The sequence below is a fragment of the Seriola lalandi genome, unplaced genomic scaffold, assembly GCF_002814215.2.
Source record: "Seriola lalandi dorsalis isolate HSWRI2012SDOR001 ecotype SW California unplaced genomic scaffold, Sedor1 jcf7180002054795, whole genome shotgun sequence".
In the NCBI taxonomy this organism is placed as follows: Eukaryota; Metazoa; Chordata; class Actinopteri; order Carangiformes; family Carangidae; genus Seriola; species Seriola lalandi.
In genome coordinates this window covers 3964013-3986348 of record NW_019525348.1, presented here as the reverse complement: position 1 = coordinate 3986348, position 22336 = coordinate 3964013, and the positions used below count along the sequence as shown (strand labels likewise).

The 22336-nt window shown below is 39.4% G+C and overlaps 1 protein-coding gene across 1 annotated transcript in view; it reads left to right on the top strand.

Moving 5' to 3' along the window:
- gabrzb (gamma-aminobutyric acid type A receptor subunit zeta, b) overlaps window positions 1-21464 on the top strand; it is a 46297-nt gene extending 24833 nt beyond the window's left edge. Inside the window, exons 3-10 of the mRNA XM_023425773.2 lie at window positions 4469-4581; window positions 6431-6498; window positions 8286-8503; window positions 9490-9572; window positions 14306-14443; window positions 14633-14785; window positions 16693-16883; window positions 17136-21464. Coding sequence (XP_023281541.1) covers window positions 4469-4581; window positions 6431-6498; window positions 8286-8503; window positions 9490-9572; window positions 14306-14443; window positions 14633-14785; window positions 16693-16883; window positions 17136-17498 — 1327 coding nt within the window. The 3' untranslated portion in view covers window positions 17499-21464. The remainder of the gene's footprint in view (window positions 1-4468; window positions 4582-6430; window positions 6499-8285; window positions 8504-9489; window positions 9573-14305; window positions 14444-14632; window positions 14786-16692; window positions 16884-17135) is intronic.
- The last annotated feature ends 872 nt before the right edge of the window (window positions 21465-22336 follow it).

The following is a 22336-nucleotide window of genomic DNA, read 5'->3' as shown; positions in this document are numbered from 1 at the left end:
GAGACCTAAGAAGTAATTATTTGTGGCTGGCCAATTAGCACATTAGAAGGTGTTGTTTACATCCACAGTGTCATGTGTCTGTACTCATAATGTGGCTGGAACGTGTGCCATGACAGATTGGGCCCTCATAAATAAGACGGTGTCATGCAACTCTGTCGCTCATGTCGACATCCAGCTGTTGAGTTTGTAGCTGTAGTCGTAATCTGCTGGATGCATTTTTGGTGTGACTTGCACTGCACTTCCATGAGATCAACTGTCAGTGAAAGACAAGTGCTCACTACGATTTTTTGATGAAGAAATTTAAGTTTCTGTGGTGGAAGCTCTTTCTATAGTAAACTATTATTTATGGCAACTCATTCACACCAACGAACTACCCGCGAATCACAGAGGTTAGACCAAGGGCGTAGGTTTGGTCTCAATAAGGGTAAGGACACAACAACCTCTCAAAGACATAAAGGACTTTTTAATGCCGTAAACAGAATGGTTTATTAACATATGACCTGCATTTACATTAAGATCTGTATTTACATTTAAATAAAAACTATACACAGTAACAAACCGAAGATTAAAACAAAAGTAAACTTCAGGAAATTACATTTTCTTCCATGCTTGAGGTCTGGATAGACACCAATAACCACCGTTGTCAGCACACTGATACGCTCTCACCTCTTCCATGTCTGGCTGTAAGTGCGATATTTGTACATGACGTGAGCTGCCAGATAGTCCCCGCCCTTTCAGCCACTCTTTGAAACATAGGAAAGATCTAATGACTTCACTCAAATATTAACCTTTTATGTATAAACTTCAGCAGATGTAAAACTTTTCATGAAGTTGCCTTAGGAAAATTTTATTTATTCATGCAGCTGATTAGTGCATTGATGCACTGTGATGCCACCACTTTACAATCTTTGTATCCCTCCGTCAATTTCAAATATAGCTTGTCAGAGTTGGGCAGAAGCTTTATCCCAGCATGCACTGGGTCAGAGACTGGGTCCACCCAGGGAAGGTTGTCTGTCCATCACTGGGCTAACACTTCTAGACAGAAAAACACATTCACACCCACAGGCATTTCAAGTGGAACCTGAATGTGTTTAGTCTGTGGGAGGAAGCCCAGCGGGTGGGTTCACATAATGAGGTGCGAGGTCACAGTGCTACTTAACCATCTCACCTCTACATTATCATACTAAACCACATCATCATTGATTTGTTTTCCTCTGCTCTGACATTTTTACCACTAGTGGACTTTCAAATGTTCTGCTCGGAAAATGCCATAATGCTCATGGATCTCCATAGCAGCTAATGCATGACCCAACAAATGATTTTGCAATTGTGTTGAAGCCAAACAACAGCTTGTGACATAGTATGGCAGAGGCCCTCCTCAGCTCAGTTGTGGGCATTCGGGGTGTCATCTTGTTATTCTTGAAAGGCACCCGGGTGGGCAGGTGTGTCAGGTCTGTCAGCAAGCTATCTGAGAAAGTGTGCATCCCGCAGACGGTGCTTTCATCTGAATAGAGAGAGGCCCTACAGGACATAAACATGAGTGATGTTTGTTTGTGTGTGTTTATGCGTGCATGCGTATGCGTGTGCTACAGTGTGTGGTTACCACAGCGGCACACAGCATAAATATCCTCTTGTCTTCATGATCATGCCTCTTTGCAGATAAAAAAAACAAAGATAAGTTGTTTATATTAGCAGCCTGTGTGATTCTTGGAGCATTCTCAGGATCTTTCTTTTTTTTTTTTTTTCCATTGTTATGGCTCAGTGGATAGCAACTGTTTGGCAGGTTGGAGAACTGAAGTCTCATCCCCGTCTGCAGGTGAAGGTTTAGACAGCCAAACGATAGAGAGTCTGGGGAATTACAGAGATGGATGGGGCGAGAGAAGCTGAGGGCTCTTAGCACAGATTCTGGTCAAGGAAGCAGGGTTTTATTGTCAGGCTGTAAGATATCTGTGAACATCCAAGACAAATAGTTCTGTTGCTATCAGTAAGTGCTATATCATAGTAAATCACTTCCATGATATACATTATGGCACTTGCGGTTATATGTTTTCTGCATTTGCCTTGAATTGTAGTCTTTTTTTTTATAATTCAAAAATATTTTCTTCAACCAGTAAATTTTCTATGTCTTCAACACATTTCCATTTCTAACATATTTTATTTTTACGTTACTGGCAGCTCTCCTCGTCTATATCACGGCAGTGATGCTATGCACCATCTCCCTTCAAAGAGATGCAAAAGCATTTGTGAAGGTAGCGCGGGTCACACTGGGCGACCCAGATTGATAATGCAGTATGCCACAGGCACAGTGCTGTCACTTCTGTCACTAACATGGCTTTCCCATCCAAGGCTGTTGGCTGCTTAAACAACAGGCTGCAAGCCATGTGAGTGAGACTTCATGCAGCATAGCAACAGTGTGCTGGGAGCAAGCTACCCCACTGTCTAAGCTGATTTCAACACAGTCAGGTGAAACCAGTTCTGAGTTTCATGGGGAGGACTTGCTCTCTGCTTTTCTTTCTTGGAGAAGCCTTTCTGGTCCAGATGTTCAGCTCTCAGGTCATGTGGTGGATCCACCAGTAGAACAGTCTGTTCTCTCATGAGGGGGGAATGGAAAGAATGAGTATTTCTTTCAAAGGGACATGTGGACTCACTGAGAAGTGATTTAATGCAGAAAATCTGCACAACTTTGGAGCTTTTTCCCTTTCGCTATCGTCTTTCGTAGTCAATCATGAGCAGTGAATCAGTCAGATTTTGAACACTCAAAGCTCAAAGCAGCTCAAATGTTAGAAATAAAACTAGTTCAGGCAGCATGTTGCCAAAAACTGAATATAAGTGAAAAATGATAGTTGATAACACCTCTTTATTCACTTTAGTCAAATCACACTTTCTAGCCATGCTAGTGTCAGGGGTATAGGGAGGGAAGTGTTGGTTGGTCTGTCCACCATTTAGTGACATTATCTGTCAAAAAGCCTCCTGATGACTATTATCCAAGGCAAACTATGCAGAATGATAAAGCTGGCAGTAGCAGCGACGCAGCCACCACACGCATGCAAACACAGGCAGTGTGTTCCCGGGGTCAGCCTCTGCTGCACTTTGTGTTTTGTGCATGCTAACATTGTCATTGCGAGCATGTCGCCATGCTAACATTAGCTTTAACTGAAAGAGTTGTGGCTTTAGCACAGCAACACAGAGCTGTTAGCATATCTGTAATGTTTTAGACTCTAATTTCATTCCATGAAGTGCAATGGCTGTGTCTGCCTACAGCGAGCCAAGTTATAATGGGTTCCATGTAGCATTTTATCATCAATAAATCATCACATTCATCTAGAGATGCACTATAATTAACATGTACAAACAAGGTCATCACCAGGAAGAAGAAGCCATGTGTCCCACAGGGTCAGAGGTAGCAGAAGAGCTGGATTTTTCCATGGAGTAAAGAGAAATTGTTTTATGAAACACAACAGAAGGAGAATGTTGTTTTACCAACATGCAGCATGTATCATTTTGACAGAAGGAAACAGGGTTTATGGAGGACACCATCGTGATTCGTGAACAGTAACACTGGCATCAAATTGAAACTAATTATTTGGGTCAGTTAATATGTTTACAGCAATTACACCGAGGAATCAAAATTAATTTGTTGATGTTTCAAAACATCTTCACCGCAGCACTGGACAATATGGATATTTGCTGATAGTGTGTATTAAAAAAAGCTCATCTCTATGTTCTTTGTCTCTTTGTCATACATTTGACTACAGCGGCGCTCAAGTGACAGAGAAGGGGGGTCTGAAATGCTGCCAGTGTATGGAGATGAATGTTTTCTGCCTCTGCACACGGTCTGATCTGTCTTGCTTCAGCCCCTCTTACATCATAGCACGTGCCTTGGGGCTTTCTCTCTACAGAGCTGGCGTTCTGTATTTAGAGTCTGATTTATACGCACACGCACACGCGCACACACACACACACACACACACCATTGGGGAAGGCGCAATGAGTATTCTTTTTTCCCCTGCCGCAATTGCCAGCAATATAATCATCTTCCCACACTTCAGTGTGCCTTTAAGGATAGCATTCAGAAAGAACGAGAGAAAAGAAATCTCATGAAAGCAAACAGCAATTTTAAATGCGTGAGTGAAAGGAGAAACAAAGATGGATGGTTTAAAACATCCTGCAACCAGTCAATTCAAGGTAATCTAATAATTAAAAGAAGCAAAGCAATTTTTTTGGTCTTTTCTTCTATTTCTTTACGTTTTTCTGTTCCAAGTTGCCATTTTAATCTTCTGCCTTTGCTTTGGCTTAGCACAGTTTGAAAGATTTGCTGTAGAACCCAATTGACGCCCTGCAGATTCTGTGAATAGCTGAGGCGGTTGTGTGGAGGAATCTACCAGGTAAATGCACGATGAGAAAGAAATAATTCTTATTTCTGCCTTTCTCTCGCTCTCTTTCTTTCTTTCTCCGTCTTTGTTCTCAGGTTGTTAGAGAGCTCGCTGCTCAACGCAGAAGTGAAGGAAGGAGAGATCCTGCCGCCTACCATTCAGAGGCTGATGAAAGGATACAACAAGTACCTTAGGCCTTTCTTTGACAGTAAGGAAACTGGAGACACATGCAGCCACGGAAATGACAGAACACTCAGGGGAAATGTGTGTTTGACAGAGAGGAGTTCATATCGCAATTTTGTGCTTGCACGTCCCCTCTGAGTCATACAGGCTGATGTACATATATTTGAATTTACTGCATATTTATATTATAATATGAGATCAAGTAAGATTTATCTTTGAAATTGGTTTGACTGTAATTACTTTTGGTGTAATGAAATCATAACAAGGAAATATGTTTAGAAGAAAACAAGCATCAACACTGATATGAGCCCTGTAAATAAATATATGTGCATACTTTATTAATACAACATTTTGACATTATTAAATCTAAAAATATAATGTTGTCAGTAGTTTAACTAAGATGAGAGCTGCAAATATTTTTCACTTTTCACCAGCCGACTGATTTGCATGCCATAAAGAAACAAGTCGATCTCAGTGTTCACTTTCAGAGGAACAGTGTTATATCATTCCCTGCAAATCCCTCATCACTGCTATTGTTCCAAGCTCCGGGAATCCGTCACAATGTGATTATGGTTTGTTTACTCGCTGTTTGATCTATAATAACACTCTGAACTTTACCAAGGCGAATCACTAGTCCTCCTGCCTAGGAACACAGGTTTGGCACAAACCGATGGTAAAAGCACTGGTGAACACAAACACACACACACATACACACACACACACACACACGTATCTGCATCATTACATAGCACTGTGAGAACCTCCATGGACCTTACAAAGCAGAAATCATCCAGAGATGCTTCACTGAACCTTGCAACACCTTCATCTTTTTTGTGGCATCTTTTAATCACACATACAGAATAAGTAAAACTATTTCCAACATTTCAGTGCAAGGTGCAGGATTTTACTGCTTGTCAATACCATTCATATGCCAGACAGCCTCAGGCACAGCCAATAGCTTGGCTCATTGCAGTCTGACAAGGCATTTTGAAGCAGAATGTACCCCAACTCAAACTTGATCATTATTTCTAAAGTTCAAGTGACCTTAAAGGAATAAATCAACATTTTGGGTAATTTGCTTTCTTGCCGGGAGTTAGGCCAAAGTGTTAGGGAGCTTTCGGGGGGTGGTGGTAGGAGGATTTTCCCCTCTGTTTTCCAGTCTTTACGCTAAGCCATATTGATCATCTAACTCCCCCTCAAAGCAAACAAGCATATATTCCAAAATGTTGAACTATTCCTCTAAAGTTATACTCCCGAAGAAGTATCAGTCAAATGTTCAGCTTTAAGGGTTTTGTTTATAAATTGTGAGACTTTTTGTGAAAGTAGCACATAAGAAAATACGCAAATACCTGCTTATACAGTAAATGCACTCGGGTGCAGTACCTACACACAACTACAGTCGGCAAACACAGAGATATGCAGGCTGTCTGCGTTCTGACAGCAAGCTCATTACTCTCTCTCAGAGAAATGAAGATTGATGAGAGAGAGAATCAGACTGGAAAGATGAAACATAGCAGAGCGGCAAAGTTAAAGTTACCCTTCTTTGATGGTGAATCAGGGAGAACTAATTCCCTCAAGGAGGTTCACACTTGACAGACTGCAGCTGTTGACGTGCCAGCAATGTGGGGTCTTTAGTATTTTTAAATATGCCATCCTCCAGTAACCTTTCTTTATACACCACTGTGCTTTATTATACAACAGTATGTCTCCATGCCTTCTCAATATACTGTGTCCCGTTACGTCACACAACTCAGTCATGTGTGCAGTTTGCATGAACACTTATGGAAACACACTCAAAATAGAGATAGATAATCCACTGTGTAAAGAGTAGATGCCCCATGCAGCAGGTTAAAATGCTTCCTCTTTGTTTCTAGATGGTCCTGTAACAGTGGGCATGAGTCTGGATATCGCCAGCATTGACACCATCTCAGAGATCAACATGGTAAGACACACCTACAGCCCTACTGTCATTTTAGGGGTCACTGTGTTTACTATCAGACCCAGGTCAAAAAAAGTGTTGTACTGGTTCCATTCATCTGCATCTGAGACTCTTATTAGTTTCAGAAATGGATTTTTGTTTTTCTGAATAACCAAACGTGTTTGAAATGTAAAGTTTGAGTTAATGTTTGTCTTTAAAAATCCATTTATTAGATTTATGATTGATCAAAGAAATTACAAGCCAGTAATTAGATATTAATTACACAGTAGTTTTTTCAATCTGCTGAAATGAAATTGCAAAATATTAGCTCGAAAAAAATCTCAATAATCTTGTATCAGTTCTCTGACACTGACATGCTGAAGTGTCGTCTTGAGTTACTTTGTGTCATTTAATATAAGCAATTATTACATTATGATGATGATGATTCACAGCTCTAAATATAACAGTAGTTATGACAGTAATTTCATAAGAATAGTTTTTAAGAAAACAGACTTCATTCAGTCTGGTTAAAGTTAATGACTAATTATGGGGTAATTATAGGTTTAATTTTTATTCTATTTAACTTTTTTATTTGCAGTTTTGTTTTAGTACTGCACAAATGAACAGGTAATTACTTTTTAGTTTTTACTTTCTTACTTTTTTTAATTTCATATTAGTATAGTAGCAGACAGTTTATAGGCTTATTATTATGTAATTACTGGCTGGTAATCTACTGGGTTACCAAATCATGAAGGTGTCTCGCTCATTATAGAGCAGTAATCCAGTTTATCAGTGTAATGTGTGAGCTTTTTATTGCGACTAACAGTAAATAAGGGTTTATCATAATCATTAAACAACACAAGCCAAAACTGATCAAGCACAACAAGAAACCTTCACATAAAGTCACTTTTTACTCAACTTTTCCTCAAGTCAAACCAAGTCACTGACGGAAGCACAATAGTGAACACCAGTAGTGAACTCCTCATAGGCTGGAACAGAATGGCTGTTGTACTGGATTGCATTGTATAGGTGTACCTAATAAAGTATATAGCCCTTGTGTATACTCTACACAAGGGCCAAATCTTTAAGCACTACACACAGTCACAGCCCATTATTGATGTTGCACCTCTAATTTAAAAACTTCAAAATAGTACACAAAATGAAACATAAACCTTCAAAACCTTTACTAAATAACTGTAAAGTAAACTATAAGAACTTTTCATTCATTCCCCTTGGATGTAAGTTTCTGAGATTGAATCTCCATGACAACATTAAAGCAGAGATTAAAATTTTGCTAACAAGGAATTGGACTATTGATGTGTTGACTAACAGCAAGATCCACCAGTCAGTTCACATGTAAGCCTCACATAAACCTTGGACAGAACACTGGCAGTCCTCTGGGACTGAGAGGGTTAAATCCTATGCTGCTGAACATGTGTGGTGAGGAAATTACACTCACAGCTTGTTGCCAGACAATGGCAGAAAGTGATTATGTAGCTACACATGATGTAACATCAGGACTTTTCAGAGTGGATGTCAAAAAATATGTTCAGTAGCCTAAAAACCAGAGCAGACTTGCTGACTTGAAGCAATGCTGAGGATTACTTTTGCTTCAGGCACAGAAGGGCTTAGGGACCTGGCGCCATCAATACCCAACAATGCAAAGAAAAGCCCCAAGCTGACTAATGAAATACAAGTGCGAAAAGAGAAGCTTTGTTTGCAAAAACCTCACTTGTCTGTCAGCATATTATTGATGTGTTTGTTAAAGTAGTCTATTAGCCCTGTTGTGACCTTTGGGACCAATCCTGCAGGACTACACCGCCACCATATTCCTTCGCCAGCGCTGGACAGATGAGCGCCTGGTGTTTGAAGGCAACAAGAGCCTGAGTCTTGATGGGCGGCTTGTGGAGCTCCTCTGGGTCCCTGACACCTTTATCGTGGACTCCAAGAAGTCTTTCCTCCATGACATCACAGTGGAGAACAGACTGATCCGCATCTTCCCCAACGGGACCGTTCTTTACGCGCTGAGGTAGGATAACGAACGAGATTGTTTGTTTATTGGTTGTTGAGTTTGTTTGTTTTTTTCTGCTCCACCAGACAATGAAAAGTAGGCCAGGGAATGAAGAAGAAATTGGCCAAGGGAGGAAGCGTGGGTTGAATTCAAGATAATGTGATTGCAAAGCAGGGAGTTGTGTCAATTCTATTACTTGGATATTGGATTGTATGAATACAGTAAGATGTGACCTGTCGATACAAAGAGTTGTAGTCTATCAAAGCCACCCCCCCAACAAAGAGACTTCTCCAACAGATTGCACTCTGTGCAAGGGCTTAACAAGCTATCAAGTGTTTGAAACATAGTTGATTAGATGTTGGGTCAAGCTGAAAGGTTATACTGTAGATAGAAAAGTTATAAATGATGCAGAAAATGAATTTGTTCAGCTCCTTTAAGCCTGTGATGATGGGATTTACATGTCCTACTGTTTGTCTGCCACATGCTTTAACCTCATCTCAAATATGTATTGTATAATAGCTGTCCATGGTGATTTGACTTGACTCACTCAGTCCTTTAGCTCAGTGGTGCTGAACTTCTTTTCATGCATACAGTACATAGTTTTACATGGTCTGGTTACACAATGAAAGGGAAAAGTGGTCACATGGGAGAGAGTCTTCCTGTTCTAATGGCAGATTTTTAACTATAATGGGGGGGGGGGGGTTATACATAATGGCTCAGATTTACAACATGACAGCAATGTAAAGAGATCTCCATGTGCCATAGAGGGCTCAATTCATGCCTAATACACTATATACACACATTCATATAAACCAAAACCTAATCCAGCTGATTCCTTAGAACAGCACAGCTGCAGCCAGAGAGCTGGAAAATGATTCACAAATCTCCTCTTTTATTTGTTTGAATGGTATGATTTGCAACCACTGATGCAAAAATAACATCTAGTGCAGGTATCCTGTTTCATGGAATCCCCTTTTAATAACAACATCATCTCTGCTTGTTAGGATTACCACCACTGTGGCCTGCAACATGGATCTGACCAAGTATCCCATGGACAAGCAGACCTGCACGTTACAACTGGAGAGCTGTAAGGACACTTCTTACTTAATAAAGAGAATCAGACGTCTCCAGCTTAAGGCTGTGGCAGGGTTGCTGGGTGTTGGTGGGTGATTTCAAATGAATCTTGATCAAACCAAAGGATCAAACAGATCACTGTCTCTCATCTTCTAAACTGCTGGGGTCTGTGTGTGTGGGTGTGTGTGTGCGTGTGGATATGTGTGGTTCAGGTATTCCTCATGTTGTGGGGACCTTAATCTGTTTACACAGTCACATTATGGGGACTTGTCTGCCTTATGTGGACAAAAAACAAGTCCTCATATAGTAATTTGTTGAATTTAAAGGATGAAGACATGTTTCAAGGTTATGGTCATAAAGTACTCGTACAGTGTACCCCCTGTTAACTTGAATGAATAATTTGGTAAATATGCTTAGTAATTTTCTTTCACAGTGTTAGATGAGTGAGAAGATCAGTCCCACTCTTACATCTGTTGAGTATGAAGCTGGAGGCAGGAGGCCATTATTTAGCCTAGCATAAAGAAGGCATGGTGTACATGTCTAGCCAGGCTTTCTCCAAAACTGAGAAATCCACCTACTAACACCTCAAATCTCACTAACTGAACACATTGTACCTTGTTTGTTTCGTCTATACCTTAACATTTTTTTCTTTAAAGGAGCTATTTGTAAGTTTTGCTATTGCTACATAGATAACATTAGCATTAACAGCTGTTTACTTACTAGTCTAGAAGAAACGTTGTGAGTTCAGCATCAAACTTCATTCCTGTACTCACCCACAGCTGTCTCCAGTTCACTCTGGCCTTTCTCATCACTTTCTGATAGCGACTCACTGTAGCTTCCAATCTACCCTGAAGACATAGCACTGCTCAGAGGGTGTATTATCACATTATAAACGTTGAAGATCTTCTCAAGCGACAATCACCACCACCCGCTCCTAGAAAGACACCACGTTCAGTGGCAAAGTAAACATACAAATAGCCCCTTTAAAATGTCTTTAAATCACAACTTGTCATTACATTTTGATTTTTCAATGCATTAAACAAACACAATACAACATTTGTGATCTTTGGAGATGCTGGTAGGCATATTTTTGAACTGGACACAGCCAGGCAACCTGTTTCCCAAGCTTCCAGTCATTTTGCTAAGCTAAACTACCATACAAAGCATGAGGATGCACATGCACACAGATGACACTTGGTGGCAGAAACACTCAAAAACACAAAAACTGCAAGAAAAAAACATGAATGTAAAGACTTGGAATATATTTAAAAATGCCTTTGCAAAAGTTTGATGAGAAATTAAGTGCACTCAACACTTTTTTGTTAGACATCACAGATACACAGAGTGTATTGGAACCAATAGTATGTTCACTTAACTTTTGTTTGTTTACACCAAAGTTTCATGCGGCACCTTAATCCATAGACATCTGATTGATATTGATCTCCTCTAACTTTCAGCCAAAAATCAAGTATATTTCCTGAAATGATAAATTATACTGTCAGTCCTTGAATGATGCAAATATGCTTCTCATAACAGCCTTTTTCCCAAAAGCCATTTGGCACCATGTTTTACAGTCAGCCCTTGATCCCAAGCCCACCTAATCTTACAAATACTTTAAACTCATATTACTATAGGAATTCACACCTCTACCAGGAGGCCTCAGAAATCATTTTTTTGATAAAATTAAGTTGATTTCTCGATATTTTCTTGAAATAAGAGGAGGTTTGCCTAATTCTGACATATGTTCAGTGTTTTCAAGGGGAAATGCAGGGGCAGTGTGTTTATAATTAACACAAATTATTAGCAAGATTAGATTAAATGACAGCATGGATTTTTTTGGCTGCACTAGGGATGGAAGGAAGCAAAAGTCCCCCCCCCCCAGCCTCCTCGCTCAACTGCCATCTTTGCTTTCCAGCTCGCTTTCGTTCCATGCTATTAAATGACAGCCAGTCAGGCTAAGCTAAGTCTGATCCCTGCCAGAAGCCCACCAGGACCTCGGTGCTAAATAAAACATATAACGGCAGCTCCAGTCCCACTTAGCAGACAAAAAGACATCTGGAGGTTAAAGTTAGGTAACTGAGAGGATGATGGATCCTTCCTCCGCTGCTTCAATCATTCCAGGCAAAATATCTTCATCTTTCTCTTGCTTTTTCCAGCCTCTCTCACAGTCTCTCTCTCTGATCCTGCTGCTCTTTCTCTCCTGTTTTCTCTGTCTCTCTCTGCTTTCCTCCTCTCCTTCAATCTCTATCTCCGTCTTGCTGTGTCTCTTTATGAAGATGTATATGCAAGGATTTATTTCTTTTAATGCTGTGCCAGAAGTGGATCCTCTGCACAGGAGGAAGGTTTAAAGAGAGTGTCGTTGTGGGAGGGTGCGGGGCATTTAGAGTGCGCTGACAGCAGAAAGGGTGAGAGGATAGTCACAGTCTTTTGTGATCTTTGCTTTAATTTAACTTTTGGTGGCCCAATTCAAATTCTTTGAATGTGAAAGTGGCTACTTGTTGTCAAGAGGCCACAGGGCACTGGAAGATTGAATGTACCCCCATGCAACTCTTTCCATGCTATTGCACTGCACGTCATTACCAATCTGTGTCTCTTAATTTGTACAGTAATGTCAGGACTTTAGGTCAGGAAAATAATGAGTTCTTCTACTAAGAGAGAGAAAACAGTGGATTTACAGGACCTTTCAGCAACACAGTCACCATTGCCCTTCATCAGGGGACTTGTCTCCTAGCACCATGTCTCATACTGGTCAATAACACATGGCTCCATGTGTGTTTAAATTGGGAGAGTGATGGAAAATTAACTTGCATCTTGTGTACAACAGATTACAGAGGTGTATTCCAGCTTCAGCCAACAGTACTTCTTCTTACTTTTCCTATTCTCTTGCTCCCTCTGCAGATAACTTAGGAAAATACACCAAGGAGGTTTCACCTTCTTAATCACATGTTTTTGTCCTTTATAATTTTATCATTAGAACCACACCTGTTATTATTTTTTGACACTATTGTGGTTATACTGTTCTATATCCAAAGCACTACCACACTCAGCTGTGGTATCTTTGACCATGTTAATTTTGCATGTCTTCTTTTTCTGAGTTTTATTTGGGTTATCTCAGCTCTCTAGGGCCCAGTGCAATATGCATGATTAGTCTGTTATGGTATGAGGCAAGAGTTAAGCTCTTCATCAAGACTTTTTTCTTTTTTGCTACCCCCTTTGAAGAATTGAATGAACAACACAAATGCATTTCCATTAGCAATTCCTGTTGGATCTCTCTGTGTCAGACTGTGTTACAGTGAATAATGGGAGAATTTCCTGTTTCCACTGTGACTGTAACTACGTGCATGAAACATTAACATATTTTAAAGTCAGATTGTTGCACTTACATACTATGCCAAATTCATGTGTTGTTTTAGCAGCATATATTTTTGAGTGTTGCACTGTGTAGACCTTACCCATTTGCTTCTCTAGGGAAACATGATGTCTTACACTAGCTTTTCAAAGGTCTTTTCACATTCTCTTTGGTTCTTGCAAGATATCTCTCTTGTGTTGATGTTTAGCATTAGAGGGAATTTACCACCCACCACGGGCTGCAATCCCAAACAACTCAACGGTGAGAGGATCAGACTTTAGCATAGATTTAGCAATTAACATTCCCAGTAGTTCCCACCATTGTTACTTTGGGGTTTACTTTAAAAAAAAATGATGAAAAATGATTTCAATATCATCATCATCGTTATAAATTATAGAAATTCTCTAGTTAATTTGTAATGTGCTGGTCATATTTCCATCTGCACTGTGTGTTGGCCATTTAAGGGTAACTGATATCACAGTTCATCTGTCAAGCTGCTGTTGCACAACGCACTGAACCACAAACTGTTCCCATGTGTAAAATATAATGAGCTGTGAGTTTTATCTACTGTATAATGTTAACATATTATCATCTTATGAAGTATTATGGTGAACATGTTCACAAACAGTTGTCTATATACACATTAGCATTCATCTGGAGTTCAGTTTTCAGCAGCCTAAATGTAATTTGTAGCTGGCCTGGTTTTATCCTATGGGATATATATATATATATATATATATATATATATATATATATATGGCTCTTTAGCTTCCAACAGCTCCACTTTGATCACCAGTTGCTATCTTTGTCCACATTCTGTTAGGTGCTTGGTAGGTTCATACAGTGGGTTTATAATTTTGTTATGTTTATGTTGTCAATTCGTCTGACCCATTATCATTAAAGCAATATCTCAGGAACGCCTTGAGGGAATTTTTCCAAATATGATACAAACATTAACTTGGACTCAAGAATGAGCTGATTAGAATTTGAGGGTCAAAGAAGGTCATTCTGGCCTCACAAAACACATTTTTGGCCACACCTCAAGAATTCACATGCTAATTAAGCACAACTGGACTGGTTGGCGGAGGCATGCAACCACATTTTGTTGAAAACAGCTGCCTGCTACAGTCAGAAATAAGGTTGGACCGTAACTCAGAACCAAAACAATAAAGTTGCTCTAAAATCAAAACAGTGAGTTGAAAGGAACTGTGTAGAGACGAAAGGAACAAAACATTGGTGATGACTGTCTGAGGGTTTTTTACTAAAACTAATAAATTTCATATTACACACACTTGCATGAGCAATTGTTAATATAAAAAATATTGATTAATACAACTCTATATTATTTTCTGTGATCTCACTAAGACAATTCTTTTCCTCTCTTTCTGTTCTTACAGGGGGTTACAACATTAATGATGTTATGTTCTACTGGACCAGAGGAAATGAGTCTGTCAGTGGTTTAGACACTCTACAGCTGGCTCAGTACACAGTAGAGGACCACTACACCTCGGTCTCAGAGGCCATCTATGAAACTGGTAACGATAAGATTGAGAAACATTGAGAAACCACTCCGTAGTGTTATTCCCAGGACTAGACTAATGTTTAAACAGCAGTGTAATATTGTTAAATGTTAGACTGCCCCTATGTGGGATTTCTCAAGCACACCACATGTTTTCTGTTATCTATTATAAGTACATTGACTGACTTTGTCCTTCTTCTCTAAGGCCATTACCCCAAGCTGGTCTTCCACTTTGAGCTGAAGAGGAGCATTCTGTACTTCATACTGGAGACTTACGTCCCCTCAAGCCTGCTGGTGGTCCTCTCATGGGTTTCCTTTTGGATTTCCCTGTCCTCTGTTCCAGCACGTATTTGTATAGGTATGGAGCAAAACAACTTTTTTTTCCCCCTGAAATGTCACGTACTGCTATATTGCACCAAACCTTATCAGTGTATTGTGTCTCTCTGTAGATGCTGTTTACTATTGTTGTAAGAGAAAGAATCCAACCTAATTCTCTTTTTCATCAGTCATCACTATTTGTTTACTATTACACAGATAAAAGACGTGTTTGCTCTCCTCTGAACACAAATGTTGGTTTGGGTTTCATTTGAGAGGGCTGACGGTTGAAGAGAGAGTCTGTGACACTAGTGTTATCTTGTGGGAACATCCAAACATAGATGTTCCGTTGAATTAGATCTACCAATCCTCCAGGGGGGGACTGTTGGATATAAGTTCTCAAAACAAACAACTACACAACTTTTTTTTTTTTTTTACCTTGACTGTGAGTGTATGTGCAACTTTAGCATCTCATTTATTTAATCCTGGAGTACCGTCATCACTATGAGGCTGACCAAACAAGAGCTGTAGGCATGTTTTTAACTTTGGAGAAAGGCAGTCGAGCTGCTTCCAGTCCAGTCTTCTTATCTAACACTTGGCAAGAAAGCAAATTGACATATTTCCTAAAAAAATGTAAGTACTAAAATTTTTCTGAGGACATGTGATAAGCTACAGAGTCACAGATGTGGGTGCAGAAGAATGACAACAGTTATCTGCTGGACCTCTACGAGGATGTAGTTTATGGGATTCTATGATGTCTTAAAGTTGTGTACTTACATTATCCCAAATGTTTCCAGCAATTCTCAAAAATAGAGAAATACGTGATTTTAATCATGGTAACAGTACATTTCATTTGGTCGCCTGTGCGTGCCTCTGTGCGAATATGTCTGCATTGTGGTTGCCTGCCAGAAGCTCAAAATTTACTTTTATCCAGTTTTGCACCACATTTTTTTTTACACCTTGCTAGTTTTCAACTATGTATTTTAACCAGATGAATAATTTTAGTCATCGGACGTCTGGATCTTTAGTTACGAGCGGAAAAAGCCAGACAAATGAGATGTCTATGTGTCTGCCTCTGCGAATCACTGATTTTTAATGTGAAACCCCGTTATTCACTGTTTTCTACCAATTTTAATCCCCTGGTCTGTTTGTTATGGAGAGGAGGACTCCTCTGTGGATAATTTGACTGCCAGTAAAAACCTCCTGAACGTCTGGTTAATAAGTTGTCAAACAGACAAAGGTAAGCAGTCTCAGCCCCCAGCCCCTCTGAGACATCCTGTGTCTCCTGAAAAGCTTCAGTGAATCACTGATTTTTTTAAGTGAAACTGCTTTATTCGATGTTTATACCGGTTTTAATCCTCTGGTCCATTTGTTATGGAGAGGAGGACTCCTCTGCAGATAATTTGGCTGCCAGTGAAAACCTCCTGAACATCTAGTTCGTAAGTTATTAGAGAAAAAATCGAAACAAAAGTTAGCTGCAGTCTCAACTCCCAAACCTTCCCTGACATCTCATGTCTACCTTATAGCATCAGTGAAACACTGACTTTTAATGTGAAGCTGCTTTCAGTGTTTTTACCAGTTATAATCACCAGGTCTGTTTGATTTGGAGAGAATGAGACCTCTGTGGATAATTCAGCTCCTAGTTAAAACTTCCTGAACAACTGACACTGAAGGAATCCAAACCAGAAAAAGCTTAGGGCAATTGCGGTAAAGACAACTCCCATGATTACACGCTATTTAACAACAACACCCAACACCGTCTTTTGTTTTTGTTTTTAGTGAGAGACCCCAAGTGACAGAAGTTACATACAGTGCATTTAAGTCAACAGTGACTGCTCACCAACAGTTCAACTGGAGTTCTTAAGCCTTCTCATTTGGGGGAGTTGTCCACAGGTTCAGTTGGTTATACAAGTATAGTTCACCAGTGGATCTGTGTGTATTCTATGCCAGGAGTAACCACAGTGCTGACCATGACCACTCTGATGATGGGGGCCCGCACATCACTGCCCAATGCCAACTGCTTCATCAAGGCCATCGATGTTTACTTGGGAATTTGCTTCAGCTTTATCTTTGGAGCGCTCATCGAGTACGCTGTGGCCCACTTCTGCACGCTCACATACACCGACTCACACATGATCATGGTGAGAGCCTTCTGACTATACTGTCTTGTTCATTGCTGAGGTCATTGCTGTTGTTGTGGTCACACTCATTGTCTTCATGATGGTGATCGTTGTCATCTTCATCTCATGAACATCACTGTCATCATCAGCAGCATGTCATCATGAGTACGTTGAGGTAAGTTGAAGAGGTTTGTCAAGCTTTCACATTTAGAAGCATCATGTTTTTGTTTCCCTTTAAAACTTGTTCGATCTATTGCCCTCACTCCCCTGCAGTATGGCCACCACATGCACGACTTTGACGATGAGATGAATGGCATCGTCACCACCATCTCCACTCATTCCAGAGCCAAAAGACGCAAGGAGCCTGCTGCAACTCCTCCCCCAGCTCCTACCTCCACAGAACTCACTGTCAGCCCCTCCAGCCCTACGGGCAGTGAGCCTAAGCCTGAGGCGTCGCCTCCGGAGACTACCAACTGGTGCCTCACTGTCCTGGCCACCCTTCGCAAAGTGCTCCGCTCCATAAACTGCTGTCATGTGGAGAACCCCCACCACATAGACAACTACTCCAGAGTCACCTTCCCCCTGTCTTTTGTCATGGTTAACCTGCTCTACTGGACATATTATCTGTACTTCTAGCATATGCTCTAGTGCAATGTGTCCCAGAGAGTGTGAGACAGAGAGTGTATGTAGACAAGAAGTGTACTTTACTGTATTTGTTATTTAGATGTGTTCTGAGATGAGTGTGTTTAATTTCTACATTTGGATTCATGAGCAAAGTAGCATACTATTATGGGATTGTTTTTGGGAAGAAATAATGCTCATGACTACAGCTCCATTTTTTATAATAACATGTATAAGTCATTGCTTCAGATTTTATATATCTGGCTTCATTACAAAGAGTGGGCATACCTGGCATTGACTGGCAAGATTTGGTCAACTCTGATACACCTTGAGATGAAAAAGACCTTTGCTTACAAGAAGAGAAATCATCTTTCCTGAGATAGTATCATTGTGCAGGTTGTTAATGTCTGACACAGAGAACATGGAGGTGTAATTCAAGGTTGACAGAATTTGCTAGCACTGTCGAGCGAGGGTAAATGCCTGTTATGATAGATTGATCATTGATACTTTACAACTTTATTTTCCATTTCTGCCTGCAGAGACAACATTTAAAGTGAAAAATAACGGATTGCAGAAGAAGTGTGAAAAAGAGAAACTAGGGAGGTTGAAAAATAACTCAACAAGAGAGTGTATTAATAACCATAAACCAGTCTCCCAAGGACGATCATTTCTCCTCACTGTTGAAATCTCCCTTTCTTCTCTGTCCTTCTGTGAGTTATTTTTAATTCAGAGAGAAATACTGTCTCTCTTTGCCTGGATTTATTTTTTTCATTGACACTATAAATGTAGTGGCCTTTGATACCCTCAGTCATACTCTGGAAATCTAGCCACCATGAACAGTCTTATGGCACTTGTCATCACACAAATCTGCTCTGCTGTTCCCTAAGGCAGGGAACTTGCCCACCTAACTAATGGAACTACACAGTGTTCAACATGATATAAATACATAATGGATCATGTTAATAAATAGAGCTATTTATCTTAGAGTGCCTTAGTTAGCATCATCCTGGTTTCCTGAACAAAAAGGGGCATTACATTATATCAGCTTTTGGATTAATGCAGAAAATAAGCTCTGTGACAAAGTTTATGATACTTAAATGTTTTGTTCAGCATAATAATCTTGACAAATGAACAAAACTTCTATTATTTTTGAAGCCTAAATACAATTTCAGAGGTAAAAACCAAATATTAGGCTATAAACGAACTACACCACGGTCACGTGACTTAAACATCACTACCACTTAACTTTTAACCTGTAGTTTGATTTAACTTTTACCTTCTCTACAAAAGACTTTGTTAGTAATAGTTTGCAAAAGCATGAGTAGCAACACAATGAGCCTGTAAAGGTGGACTGGTGAGTAGATCGGTTTTCGTGTACAGCATGATGACATTTAATGTCCATGACAACCTATGTAGTCTCATTTAGCTACTTGTTAGCAACCACCCTTAATTAACAAATGTAAAAGTTTAAAGATATCAGTCATGAGATATTCACTTACATATCTGATGTCAAAAAAGAACACATGAAAATGTACTGAGTTTGCATTAACCACAAACCTTATTTCAGCCATCTAACCAAAATCCCATTCAAAAACTCATAGACTTCGGGATGAGGGAACCAGAAGTGCTAAAATAATAATTAATTCAAAATGCTACATTTTCAGTGTAATAACTAATAACTAACTTTCTTTCTCTCTATTTAGTTCAACAAGGCTACATTAAGATAGCCAGCTAACACTACAAATTGTGAGCTTGGATTATGTACTTAGGATTATGAAGCGCCAGTATTAGCAACAGCAGCTAATTGGCTAAGTGGAAGGTGCCACAGCAGGTTTGTGATTTTAAATATGTCCCTAAGAGAGAGACACAGACTTTTGTTAGAAGTAAACAAAGTCTTTCTCGTCAGTTCCTCTCACAAAGTGGAGCTAGCTAGCTAGCGGGCAGAATAGCTCTGGCAGGTGGCGAGTTGGCTAGGTTAAGTGGGGTGCATCTGACTGGCTGACCTGTGAGGGGGTGGTGATTGGTGAATACAACACTGTCATTAAAGAATTACATTATGAAATAAAAAGTATTACTGAACACTTTGTGGTTCCATACAAACTGGGTAGGTACAATAGATGTGAAGATATAGCAGAGCAACACCTGAGCAGTCATGTAGGCTACCATTATATAGTGAAATAGAGAATATGTAGTACTTCTTTCTTTATGGGCTGCAGGTAGTGTTTCTCACTGTCCTTTTGTAACACAAAGTAGTAGGCAGAATTAGATGTGTTAGATATTGTAGAAAGAATGAATATAAATGAAATAGCCAAACTATTTCAACAGGATGTCAACAAACGGTAAAATGCCTGGATGTGCTCCAGTTGAGATATCACTCCCTTTCTCAGTTTTTTAAGCTATTGTCATTTTCTGCTTTGTGAGTGTCAAGTGTTCAAGTTCAGGTGATTCAGTATGTTTGCTACCAGTAACGTGAACCAAAGAACCACTGATTCCTATTGATTTCACCCATCCTCTTGGTTTGCCCTCAGTTCTTCTAGTTGGATATTCTAATTGCATTTTCAAATGTTAATATCATATCGTTAGTCATAGGAGAACTCTGAAATAGCATGCAGTCAATAAGCAGATGAACATGACAATTCATATTTCAGATGGAGAACAGGATTCAGTTGAACAAAGAGATGCATGTTTATTGCTGTATTGAATATTGCTGTGACATACTTTCACTCAATTTAAATGGAAGCTGGATTTAACAGTCCCTTTAGCCATAATGCAATTCACAGAAGTTCCATTTTAAAGAAACTACCTTTCAATGTGTATTGAACATAATGCAAGGCTAAAACGTTAATATCTATTTGTGCTTCATTGCCTTTTAAACTGTTTATGTTCATATTTTACTGCACTGCTTCTCATGTTTTTATCTATTTTTAAATATGCCATCAACTATCAAACTTTTTGACTGCTCTCTTTGCCTGCCAATTATAGAAAAGTAGGATTTACTTTAGTTTCTGTTCTTCCTGCATGATTATCAAGTGCTTTTGTTTCTTCAGCTTTGTTTGATTTTGTTTTGGTTTAACATGATGGAGAAGAATCATCTTATACCGCTCAGCTGAGGCTATTGAAAGGATTAAATTAAACATTTTGATTGCTAGTGATTCCCCTTTGATTTGGGGTCAGTGCAGGATGTTCAAACTTCTGTTCTTATTTTCAGTTATTTGAACTTAATTCTCTGAAAGGATGAGTGATCAGTGACAGTGTATTTGCCACTGACTGAGCTGCGCCTGCTCAGTGGATGTCAGTGAGCAGTGACCCATTGAAAAGGTCAGTGTGATAAAACACAGACTGTCAGGTTTTATACAATATAGCACCACAGTTGTAATTTTGATAGTTAACTCCTCAGTATATAGTTCAAGAAATGAATGCCATTATAGAGCCAAAGAACCACAAGAGAAACCACTAAAGCTTTCTGTCAGTGTGGATGCAAATAGAACATTTTTTCCACCCGGTGGTAAAGTTGATCCATACACAAGTCTGGACAGTATCAATTGTCCTATGGCTCCACGGTCACAACTACATTATCAGGGCTGGTTTGCTCTGAATGGACAGTATTTTGGATGGCTATGAATACCCAAGGAAGGTGCGAACATTACCGAAAGAAAGTTACAAAACAGAACATTAGGGGCAACATTCCCAGGACATATTTGAAGCAACTTTTTGGGCAACAGAAAATAGGGGAAGATGGCTACTGCATTGGACTGCCCTTTCTTTTCTTGTTGTGAGACGTGTAAAATAATGCCTCAAGGTGACGTTGGCTACCAACCTCACAGTTCCTTGGACATCTTCATGTGATATGTATTTATATACTGTAATACCATGTTAATATAGGTATCAGTTTGCTTAACCTGTTGTAAATAAATATTAACACTATGCATGTTTATTTGGTGTATGAATATGAATGATAGCAATAAAAAGAGGTTTAAAGTGTCACGTTCACTTATTGGGGATGTAACATTAGTTTCTTAAAATAATATAATAACATAATTCAAGAAAGCAACTTGAACATGTGGTGTCCAAAATTTAAATTAGGGGTACAGCAGATTAGAGCAGTTTCCTGCAGACATGCAAATGTGTGTGTTAGTGTGTTGCAGATGTTCGGGCAGCAGTGTCCCAGTGGGAGTGGAGTAGAATGTGAGTTTTAATTCCCTGCAGCACCATTAACTCTGAGTGAGCAGAATATGGAGTGAGGAGATGATCAGAGATTATCATAAAGTACACACACAAAACACACACACACACACAAGTATGTATTGTGGTTGTGTAATATGCGTTCCTTCAAAGATGTACTAGACCACTTTGCTCTCTGGTGGTTCCAAGTGGGAAAAAAAAGTAGCTGAATTTTTAAGTGACTTCATTACCAACAAGTATGAATATGAACTACATTTCATCTTATTGAGATGGTGAAAAACAAACAAATTTTGCAGATGTTTGTGTTTTTGATCTGATTGACATACGGTGTTGATAATGAATGCAGTGTGTTGATATACAGGCTATGTCCACTGCATTCATTAGGCTGTGCTGTACGTGCCACCACAACAATCCATTATGGAAATATAAATGAATAATTCAGTCTTTCATGGACAACAAATGCATACAGTATGTTTTAACATTCCTATCTCTACCTACAGAATATAATTATCAGTGTTGGAGGGTAGCTAGTCACATGTAACTGGATTATAAATTAAATTAGTGTTACTAATCAAAATGGTGGCGATTACAAAGGGGTTACATCAAAATATATTATTTTCTGTAAAAAGCTTTCATGTACAATATAACATTCACTGTGTTGCTTTGCATCT